General features: G+C 37.8%; 1 protein-coding gene across 1 annotated transcript; it reads left to right on the top strand.

Moving 5' to 3' along the window:
- Positions 1-2,483: 2,483 nt before the first annotated feature.
- Positions 2,484-3,293, top strand: LOC116202735 (uncharacterized protein PAM68-like). The gene has a single exon (XM_031534342.1). The coding sequence runs from the start codon at positions 2,520-2,522 to the stop codon at positions 3,063-3,065; it is 546 nt and encodes a 181-aa protein (XP_031390202.1). The 5' UTR covers positions 2,484-2,519; the 3' UTR covers positions 3,066-3,293.
- The last annotated feature ends 8,723 nt before the right edge of the window (positions 3,294-12,016 follow it).

Raw genomic sequence — 12,016 nt, forward strand, 5'->3', positions numbered from 1 at the left:
AAAATCAAGCTAGCTATCGGCTAATTTATCATAAAAAAAGATGCGTTTGAGTTCCAGTGTTCATGCAGATGGCCAGGAAGCAGAAGCTCATTCTTTTCCGGTTGATTTTTTTTTTTTGGTTGAAACGGAAGCTCATTCATATTCAAGCAATTCAATGCCAGACGAAAAAAGAGTTATTTTTGGACATTATCGGCCCGTTTGGTTTTGCAGTTAAAATCATAAAAATTTTAACTTTAACTTTAAGTCGACACACTACACAATAAAAATACACATTTCCCAAGTCAAAAATTTTAACTTTAACTTTAACTTACACACACTACACAATCATTTGTCCTTTTCCACGATCAAAATCAAAATTACTTTAACTCTGGAACCAAACGCACCATATATATCCATCTTCCCCTCTAGAGTTAATTACTTCTTGAAACATATAAATAGGACATATAAATGGACGATATTCCATCTCAACCCATAGACGGAATTAAAATCCGTCTCAATTTCGTCCATTTTTTTTCATTCTCAAACATGAAGATGGACTTTTTGAGACGGAAATTTTCATCTATGCATATCCTCCGAAACTTGTTTCCGGCAAATGTGCCTATATGGCTAACTTTGTATAAAGAATTGAATTGGGAATACCATTTTAAAACTTTCATTCACATGTCTCACGGATATACACGTTCGGGAAGACAAAGCTAATAAGGTAAAAGCCTAAAAAGAAGAAAGTAAATATTCTAGAACTAAAATATCCATGAGGGTCACAGTCACATGGCAATTGTCCCGACGGGCAAAGAGGCTCCCGGTGACCGCACTCCAAGGAGGTCACTGAACAAACTCATGGTTTCGAACACGAACAAGGAATCCAATCCTAAGTTGATCACAGCGGCGGGTAAACAAGTTAATTGTCTAGTATCCTGAAAGATACTCCGCAACATAAATTCCAGCCCAGTAACTGGAAAAAAAAAAAATTCCGGCCTCAGATGACATGCTCTATGGAAAAAACACAATGCAGGAGCAGATCCCAATTCCCTGTCAAATGAGCCAATTGGTTTCTCTATGTATACATCACCTCTGTATTACGGGATCAACTCGCACCTATTGAGCCACGAGCTAAAGGATGTTGAAGAGAAGAGGGGAGATACAAACCATCATCCCAAGAGGCGTCTAGGAAGCGGGACGATTTCATATGAGGATCTCGAATCATTTCCAAGCTTTCCAGCTGAAGAGGTGATCGGTATTATAACTATGGAAGATGTCATGGAAGAGCGCCAGCAGGTCAGCTTCTGCCCAACCTTTGTGGTCGTTTCCAAAGAACTCGATATAATATATTCCATGCTTTACGTCCGTTTAGTTTTTGTGATTTTCTTCCTTTGAAGAAAGAAATCCTGGATGAAACTGATCATTATGTCGATCTCTATAACAAGTGAGCCTCCAGCTCGACAGCTTTGCTTGTAGACACATCAAAGTCGGTCCAATTGTGGTCATGATCGTTTATTGTATTTGCTTCACGTCTTTCTTAGGATTCGAATCAATTTCTCGTTTTCGAAGAGATCATCACTGTCGCCAGCAAGGGCATCAATCTGTCAGTTTCAGCAGAACGCTCCGGATCCAGCAACCCCAACTTCTACATATGCTCCGATATCGCGCCCGCAAGTCTCCCCATACATTCAGCCACCGCTACTAAGCTGGCTCCTTACAGTCCCCCGACCAGTACTCCTATGAATGCCTCGGCTGCCTCTGCACGGCCCATTGGGAACCCGGTCATTTCACAGCTGCAGTGTAAGTAAATTTTTCTTTGATATTAATCAGCCGAATTTAATTAGCAGTACTTTTCTCCAATTCCGGAAAGTACATTGTGCGATATGATTCTAATGAGTATGCTTCACTTGACGGGTCTCGCACAAGAAGCCCGATCCGGTGCATCCATAAAGCCCTTCATCACCGGAACTTTTCTGTTAAGCGTTTGGTCTAGATATAGTTCACCTCGACCAGTAAAAGCGCGGAAATATCACTGAAATGTTCTCAATGAATCTGGCCTAGCGACCAGATATATATAATTCGTTGAAGAATGTGTTTTAAGTCCCCTTTGGAAAAATCTCCAGGAAGCTGGGAGTAGTTATCAAGTTATTGGACCTCATCAGCCTCCTTATAATCAAAAAGAAAATATTTTTAGTATAAACTTATGGAGTAAAATATATATTATATTATAAGAGCGCACGCCTTTACTTATTAATCTAGAGATTACAAGTTCGATATCAAGATGTAGAAATTGATAGACTGTCGATTTTATATTTATTGCAGGATGCAAAACTCACTGAAAGTATGTCAAGTAGATTCGTCGATTCAGAATTAGTTTCGTCAATAGACCAACGACCAAATATCTCGATATCTCACCAGTAAATATCTTCAGCTTAAAAAAGGGAAAAATAGAAAGCGCCATGACCGTTCATTTCTTGGATAAGGTCTCCATGCATAAAAACAAGTAAACCTTAACATAACTACGAGTCGAAAAGAAACCTATGGCCGGAGCCATGAGAACTCTGCTCTGTTCTTCGAAAATCCCCGCCCTCTCCGACCCCATCTCCTCGATATCCTCGAACAAACCCCGGTTCCTCACTCCCTCACCCATCCTCTTACGCCCACAGAAGCCGCCGGCGGGGGCGGGGAGAGTTCGAGCCAATGCCAAGGGATTCTCAGGGCCGAGCCACACGCCCACCGCGAAGGTCGGCGGCGGTGGTGGCGGAGCGGGAGATGAGGAGGAACAGATCCCGCAGGTGGTGTACGAGAGGATGATGGTGCGGATAGTGGGGTTCGTGGGGGTGCCGATGGCGGCGGGGATAGGGTTGCTGCACGTGCTCGGGGTGGTGAAGGAGCGGGGGCTGTGGGAGGTGCCGCTGTGGGTGCCGTTCCTGACGACGCTGGTGTGCTTCGGGGCGTCGGCGCTCGGGATCGCGTACGGGACGCTGTCGAGCAGCTGGGACGCGGATAGGACCGGGTCCGTTCTCGGGTTCGAGGAGGCCCAGAGGAACTGGGCCGAGATGTGGAGTGACGAAGGCGACAGCTAACGGGCCTGAGTGGTCTCGCACGTGGCCCCTCCCACCGCACGTGTCTGAGGATTTATGTTTATCCCATTACTCCTTTTTTTTTCCCGAACTTTTTTCTCTGGTAAGAGTCGTGAGACCACAATGTATCGGTTAGGAGTTTTTTTTTTCCCTGCATTGTATTTGTGTAAATAGGAAGATATAATTAAATGCAATCAATATAATCCTCGGTGGCTCCTACTTGCAACAAAATCTTATTTTATTTAACTTTTCTTCAATTCAACAACACAATCGTTACTTCTTTTTATCTTTTTTTTCAAATTATCTCTCATACTTGTTCTTTTCTATTATCTAAATTAATTTTTTAATATTAAGTTCTATCAACTAATTAACATTTTTTCTTTAATTCAACAATACAGCCATTATCTTTTTATCTTCTTCTTCGAATTCTTTCACATACTTTTTATAATTATTTTTGTCTTCACTCCCTCAAATCAAACTAAATCAAATTAAATCAAATTTATCTTCGTTACCAAACTCTACATTAGGTTCTTCAGCTTTCATTTTCCCTATGTCTACATTTATTATTATTCTTCTATTTTTTTGTATTTTCATGTGAGTTCATTATTTTTAACAAGTTTTGTTGAGTCTCCTATAATTTGAAAACGAATGAACGACAATTGTTAGACTATCCGAACTATTCATAATGGAAAGAATCCCACCCAATCCAATAGACATAAGGTGCAACAACAAGAAAGTTCACATGCACGAACACAATAGCTAGAAGCAGCACAGGAACCTACAAGACCCAACTGGACAATCATCAGTTCAGACGCATCATGGAATAGCACCAAATCATGCCTAGCGAGGATTCTACAGCACCCGAATAGCCCTCCTGAACTATCATGGTTTCAAGTATTGCAAGAGGATAAACCACTCAAGGCTGAACTCAAAGCAGCCCTCCTTGCCCTAAACATAGCTGTAGAAAAGTGGAATGAAGAAGATATGACTTCGCTGCGATACTTTGCTACTTGTAGACGTCATTTTGCACCCACATAACTCTCCGTGAGAAATTAGAAGTATAGCATCGGACATTTCTGTAACTCTTAAACTCTTTTCGGATATGCTAGTTTCATGGATCCCTAGATTAGATAACTCTCTGGCCCACGACCTGAGTCAATATGATTTATTGTCAAATTCCCACTCACTTTGCATTTTCGAGGATTATATATATATGTAAGTCTAGGAACCAATGTAAATGATTCCCCCTTCTAATAAAGTATTTTATTCAACGAAAAAAAAAGTATGGGAGAATTGTTCATTTAATGCGGTGAATTATTAGGGACAAGATGTATGTTGTTTTGAAATTATATGCACAAATACAATATTGAAGTTTCCTAGCCATATGTATTGAAACTTATACGAACTCGGGGAGCGAAAGAAATGTCTGCAATCTCCCAGAAAATGTGATGTCCCCAGTTCTGTGGGGTTCTTCTCCTATTTACCTTTGGAGGTTTTTTGGACTATTCCCTTTCCAACCGTTACTGTGTTAATGATTATGGATCCTTGGGGAAAGTTTTGAGCCCATGGGCCTCGTATTGTCCGAGCCCATGTTTAGTCTTTTCGTGATCCCGTCTCAATACAGTACAATAATTAGAGCTATAACAATTATTATTAGCTCTCTGTGTAAGTTCATTTAGTATGAAGTATTACAGTTAGTATGTGTTAAGGCAAAATGTTGTTTTGTTTTCATAGGAAACAAAACATTAGTTTCGAGTTCTGCATACTTATGAATCATTTTATTTAAATTTTTAATTGAAGCAAGAATTGCTTAGATTGTATTTAATAATGGAGTTAAGTTTGATTTAATTTGATTTAGTTTGATGTGAGGAAATAAAGACAAAAGCAGTTGAAGAAAAAGTAATGATTGTGTTATTGAACTGAGAAAAAATATTGAATAGTTGAGAGAATTTAATAATAAAAAATTTATTGTAATAATAGATAAAAAAAATATATATGAGAAAGAATTAACATAGAAAAATAATAATTATGTTGTCAAATTAAGGGAAAAGTAAAGTTAAATTAAGCTCGATTTGATAAACAAACAAAGCATGATAACAAAAATACAAATCATATAAATCATATTAAAAATTATTAAATCAAGCTATTAATCGAACAATATTATGGGTAGCATTAAAATTTAAATTTTGCGCACTAAGCTACTTATAATCATATCAACAGTCAAGATATTAAAAATAATTAATAAGAGGAACTTTTTGTTTCCAGTAGAATAGGAGGACTTGTAATGACCCCTCTAAGACCGGTTAAATGCCTTTTTGGAAGTCCTCGATTACCCAAATGCACAACTCAATTGGTTTACATAAAAGAGCTTCCTCCAATTTATTTAGTTTCTTCGAATTGTCAGATATATAAAATTACATTGATTATTTGATATTTTCTTTCGAGAAAAAATTCTTTCATCCAAAATAATTGAAATCGTACTTATATTTCCCAGAAAGAAGATGTCAAACTTAGAATTTACGACTGAAATAGTGAAACCAAGAAAATTTCCCGGAAAGAGTTCGCTTTTTATTGTTGTTGTAAACATTATTGTCCTAGGACAAAATTTAACTTGACCAAGTAATTTATAAAGCTTTTTCCTTGAACCGGTCATAATGAATTTCTGTTCGACCCACGAGAGACTTTCAACACTAGAAATCCGTCGGTCCAAGTAGTTTTACTTAGCTTTTTCTTTTTTTCCTTCCTTTTATATGAAGCCAACCCTCTCTCTATTATATATTAATTCAGACTACTATCACAAAATTCTCTCTCTTTTTTTCTTCTTTTTTTTTTTATGAAGAGAGTATTTCACATAAACATTTTGAATAAATCCACAACTCGTCATCAGTCGTCTATCCGAGTCTTTCCATTAATATATACTTAACCTAAGTTCAAATTTTCATAAGTTTTTTTTCAAATTACAATAATTTTTTATTTGTTAGATATATTTGATTAAATTATTTTTTTTATATCGTTTGCTATTATAAAATTAGTAAATACAACAACATCGACGTTCTCATATCATCCATATCCATCCATATTCATATATAGTAAAATTGACTTCATTTTGCATTAAACATGATCATAGTTAATAAGGTTAAAATGGTCAATTTAAAATTTATAACAATGAAATATTTAATTGAATTTTATTATTTTAACTTATATTGAAAAATAATTGATTTATTATATATAATATAAACTATTGACATGTGAAAAATTTAAATATATGAAATTGAGTGTAAAAATTATAAAATCAAATTTGTAAGAGAAATGAAAAAAAAATCTGAATAAGTTAATTAGTTCAATTTCATTAAAGGTTATTATCCAAATATTAATGTGTAAAATTTTAAAATATTTTTTGATATTCGAATGGTTCTTAATAAGCAAATTATTTTTAAAAGATATGCATAAAAATAATTAGTTTTCATATAAGAATTTTCCAAAAAATAACAAGTCACTAATTCTACAAACCTACAGTCATATAACTAAACTTGACTCCTATATTAATAAATGATCTCTCATTAGTAACCAAAATTTTTAAAAAATAAATTAAGATTGTTGATTTAATCATGTGAACGTCATTTATTTATTGGATGTTGACTTAATTTCTATTATAAGATTAAAACTGTTATTATTATTTATGTACTTATAATAAAAAAAAAATTAAACAAGGATGTCCTAAAATTTGCATATTTTAAAAAATGGGTAATGAAGTGTGTGTGTACGTATATATATATATATATATATATATATATATATATATAGTTATCATAAGGATGCCATCTACAACAAATCTATATAATATACTTACTATTAAATAAATATATGATATAATGCTTATTAATTGCGACTATTTATTGCAAAATATATATTAAACTAGGCAAATTTAGTCTAATTTTATTATTTAATTATCGTATAAAATTTGAAATTAATTATTAAAAATATTTTATTGTGTTAAGAAACCAATATGTTTTCCAAAATTCAAAATACTTGTTATAAAAATGATATGTAAATGTTTTAAGCTCTTAGATAAAAATATAATTTAAAAAAAATTATGGTCATATAAATAAAAATATTATAATGTGGCACTGTGAGTTTAAACTCATAAATAAAATAAAAATAAAATTTTCAAAATAAGAGCCTCATAAATATTTTTTTTTAAAGTGAGCGAAATGAAATTTTATTATATCATTAAACTTAACATATGCCAATGTATATTGATAATTAACAAAAATATGATGATGCGTGTCAATTGAAATAAATATTTTCAAAATATTATTATAATAATTAACTTGTTAGGTGGTAAAAAATAATTAACTCGCTCTAATTTTTTGAAATTATAATTAATAGTTGAAATTTTTTATTATTTTTAATACAAAAATTTTGATTTCAAAAAGTAAATAATTACAACAAGAAATGGTATATGAATATTTAAAACAAACCCATGTAACGCACGTGATACAAAACTAGTATCACTTAATTTTATATACGTTTCACAATTATTAATATGTCAAAATTCTAATGCCCGATTGCCTTCCTACAACCATACATGCCCACTTGACAGAGGAAAATAAATGGATTTAATTTTTTATTTCTTTCCTTTTTTTTTCCGTCGCATTAATCTACACACATTGAGCAACCTAATCATTTATGGGATGAAGACAAGAAGGACGGCAAATCATTTGTTAATAAATATATGGGTGATGCTACAACGGTTGGCATCAAAAAATAATCACCATGGTTATTTTATTCTTTTTTTTTTTGATAAGTAAGATAATTCATTAAGAGGTAAAGGGGGGTACAAAGTCAACTGGTTCCATCAGGGGATACCCTTCAAAAATACAGAGAGAATGAAAATTTGACTTTGAGCCGAAGTGGCATAAGTCGTGAGCAAGGGTATTTTCTTCCCTAGGGATCCAGGAACACAACCAATTCGAGAAAAGGCTAAGACTAGAAATAATATCCGCAACTAAGGTTCTAATTTCCCACGGCGAGTTATGTGGGTGCAAGATGGCATCTACCAAAATTAAGGCGTCGCTTCTCAGCCAAATCTTGGACAATCATTTTCCAGCAGCAATTGAGAGGGCTAGGAGGGCGGCTCGAGCTTCAGCTTGGAGTGGCTTTTCTTCCGAGGAGATCTGGAACCAAGATTGAAACGGCGAGCAATTGGGTCGTTGGAAGATTCCTGAGAGGCAGGCTCTGCTACTGTTCCACGCAGCGTCCGTGCTAATGATGCTCCAATCTGGTCCAGTGGGAGCTTGATCGGCTGAAAGCTGCAGTGGATGTATCGTCCAGGAGTCTCCATTCTGATTGTCGCTGCTTCCACTCCTGCTATGCTCCATAAAAGACCTCTTGATGGTTTTGATGGTTTCGTGAAGATCAGCTGATTTACCTGCATGCAAAGCATTATTTCGTGAGGTCCACAGATGGTAAAGAGTTAATGCTGCATATAGCGAAAACTTGGTTCTATCCTGAGCGTTTGGCATAAGGGATGAAGGGGGAAGGGAAACAAAATTTATTAGTTCCACAGCATTACTGTTAGGGAAGGAGTTGGAATGGAAATTCCAAGGTGATTCCCTCCAAGCAACACGATAAAAGATACACTCTCCGTAGAGATGATCTAGTTTATCGGAGCTGGTTTGGCAAAGAGGACAGGGGGAGTTCTCTTCGCTGAACCAGGGGAGGCATTCACTTGCTGTTCTCCACAAGTGGAGTTTGAGGCGATCGTGAATTTTGAGATTCCAGATGTTTTTCCACAGTGATCCGCTATGATTTTGGAATCTGTGCTGCTGATCTATGAGGTAGAAGGATTTAACAGAATGCTTCCCTGATGAGTTCGGGGTCCAATGAGCCGAGTCTTCGAGGTTGCCTTGGCCGAGGTGGATCCTGAGGATATTTCGCACAGTCTCATGCTCGAAGAGACTTGAAAGGAGAGGTGAGTTCCATCTTCTTGGTTGGTCCAACATCAAATCGCTGACCTTCAGGTTTGGATCCCCGGGTGTATCAATCCTTGGGGATGGTTTGTGGTCATTTAGGCCTGGAATCCAAGGGTCGTGCCAAACCGAGATGGATGTGCCGTTTCCGACTGAGAAGCACGTGCTATTTTGGACGATATCTTTGCACCATTGGAGTCCTTTCCAGATTGGAGATGCGCAGGAGCGATTGGAAGAATTGAGAAAGTTACCATATTTAGCTTTGAAGGCCTTGCCCGCAAGACTGTTATTCGATGTAGTCAAGGCCCATGCAGTTTTGGAAAGCATTGCCTTGTTTGAGTCTTCAGCTCTTCGAAAACCCAGGCCACCCATAGGTTTTGGTTGGCAAATGGAATCCCAACTCTTCGGTGCATAGTAGTTGCCCACCTCCTTGCTTGTACCCCACCAAAAGCGTTTTGTAATCCTGTCGATATTGCTTAATGTGGATTTTGGCAACCGGAACAAGGACATGGTGTAGATTGGAGTACTATTGATAACTGATTTGATCAGTGTCGCTCTTCCGGCCCAAGAAAGTGCCTTTGATTTCCAAGATGCCAACTTGTTCTTGATCTTGTCGACGAGGAATTGGAATGATTCACTCTTTTTCCTTTTGATGAAGAAAGGATTGCCCAGGTACCTTGCATCTTCTTTTAGCTTCCTCATGCCGAGGATTGATTTTGCCGATCTTTTCGTGCCGACTGAGGCGTTCTTAGAAAAGAAAAGGCCTGATTTAGCACGATTCACCTCTTGACCCGACCACGCACAGAATTTATCCAGGACACTTCTGGTGTTCCTTATGTTTGCTTCTGTTGCTTTTGCGAGGATTAGGAGGTCGTCGGCAAACATTAGATGGGAGATCTGCGGGCCTCCCCTACTTATTTGGATTCCTTTAATCTCTCCGTTCATTTCTGCCCTGTATAGAAGCCTAGAGAGGATTTCCATTGATATCACAAAGAGGTAAGGCGAGATAGGGTCACCCTGCCTTAGACCTCTTGAAGGTGAGAAGTGGCCGTGCGGAGATCCGTTGAGTAAGATGGAGAAGGATGAGGTGGAGATGCACTGATAGATCCAAGAAATAAATGTCGGATGAAAACCCAATTGTTGTAGGACTTTGATGATGAAGTTCCATTCAAGCTTGTCGAAAGCTTTCATAAAGTCTATTTTCATTCCAATCCACCCTCTTCGAGCTTTTGTTTTCCGCATCGTGTGGAGAATCTCCTGGGCTAAAAGGCCATTCTCATTGATCCATCTTCCTTCGATGAAGGCGGTTTGGTTGGGGGAGATGATCTTGTGGAGGAGCGGCTTGAGCCGGTTTGCAATGATTTTTGAAATAACTTTGTAGCACACATTGCAAAGGCTGATGGGTCTAAAATCCTTGAAGGTAGCTGCTCCTTGACTCTTTGGGATAAGACAGATGAAGGTGTTGTTCCACTCTTTGAGAATGTGATTTGTATGGAAGAAGCTCTTAACTGCAGATATCAAGAGTGGCTTAACAGTCTCTCCATAGTGCTTGTAGAATAGAGATGGGAGTCCGTCCGGCCCCGGGGCTTTTAGATTCGGAATTGAATTTAGGGCCGCGAGAATTTCCTGGTCCTCTAGGGTACGGGTTAAGCTCTCGTTTTCAGATTGCGTGATGACTTGGTTGACAAGCTCCTCTAAATCATCCGGGATGTCAGGATGGGAGGTGTTGAACAACTCTTGGAAGTTCCTGAGGAAGTAATTTCCAATTCCTTGATGATCTTGAGTCCACTCTCCATTGTTGTCTTTAATGGCAGCTATATGATTCGAACTTCGACGGATGACTGTTGAAAGGTGGAAGAATTTCGAGTTTCTGTCTCCTTCCTTAAGCCATAGTTCCCTTGATTTTTGGCGCCATATAAGATCTTTCCTGGTGAGGTTTTCTTCTAACTCTAGTAAGAGTTTTTCTTCTAGCTCCTTTGTCTCCACCGTTGGGGACTTTCTTTGAATTTCATCAATTTTCCCCATGATCCCTGCAAGGTTAGTATCGCAAAAGCCAAACATCTCTCTATTCCATTTCCTAAGATCTCTTTTCACCAATTTGATTTTTGAGGAGAGTTGGAAAGCCTTTGATCCCTTCACAAAAGTGTTCCAAGCATTTTTAATAATGTTCTTGCTTGAGGTGTCCCGTGTCCAGGCTTCTTCAAAACGAAAGGGTTTAGGTTTTTGCGAGGAGTCCATCCACAATTTTAAAAGAATAGGGTTATGGTCAGAGCGAATTTGTGGGAGATGGAAAACTCCTGCTTTTGGAAAAGTGGTTCTCCATTCATTGTTCGCAATGGCTCTATCTAGTCTCTGTTTAATGGAGGCTAAACCCAGTCTTTTATTCCGCCAAGTGAATGGATTACCAGAAAACCCAAGATCAACACAGCCCGACTAATTAAGGAAGTTGTCTAGGAAAGATCTAGAAGAAGAAGTGAAATTACGCCCTCCTATCTTATCAGTTGAAGCACAAATTTCATTAAAGTCTCCTATGATAAGCCATGGGCAATCTATAGATTTTGCAAGATCAGTTAGCTCGGCCCAGAAAGCGGATTTGCCGTTCAAATAAGGAGGCCCGTAAATAGCAGTCAGGATCCAAGGGGCAAGTAAGACATGATGATCAATGCTGTCATGTATAAAATACGGTGAGGATTTGAGAATGTGTACCTTAAGCTCAGTATTCCAAAGTAAGCATAGGCCCCCTGCTGCGTTTGAGGATTCAACCGAGAAAAAGCCGTCGAGATTGCAACGCCTTGCTATCTTGCTGCATTGAATGGAGTTTGCTTTGGTTTCTGAAAGAAAGATCATGCTAGGGTGGTGCTTCCGAATGAGGAGACGAAGGGCTCGGACTGTCGGTTCTCCTCTTATTCCCCGACAGTTCCAGGCTAGGAGGCTCATGGCGGTGTTGGGGGCTTGTTTAGGCCCGCCTCTTCGGCCATTTGG

This window comes from Punica granatum, chromosome 4 (assembly GCF_007655135.1).
Source record: "Punica granatum isolate Tunisia-2019 chromosome 4, ASM765513v2, whole genome shotgun sequence".
NCBI lineage: Eukaryota > Viridiplantae > Streptophyta > Magnoliopsida > Myrtales > Lythraceae > Punica > Punica granatum.

Coding starts and splice junctions, on each gene's coding strand:
- LOC116202735 (XM_031534342.1), top strand. CDS start 2,520: ATGGCCGGAGCCATGAGAACTCTGCTCTGTTCTTCGAAAATCCCCGCC.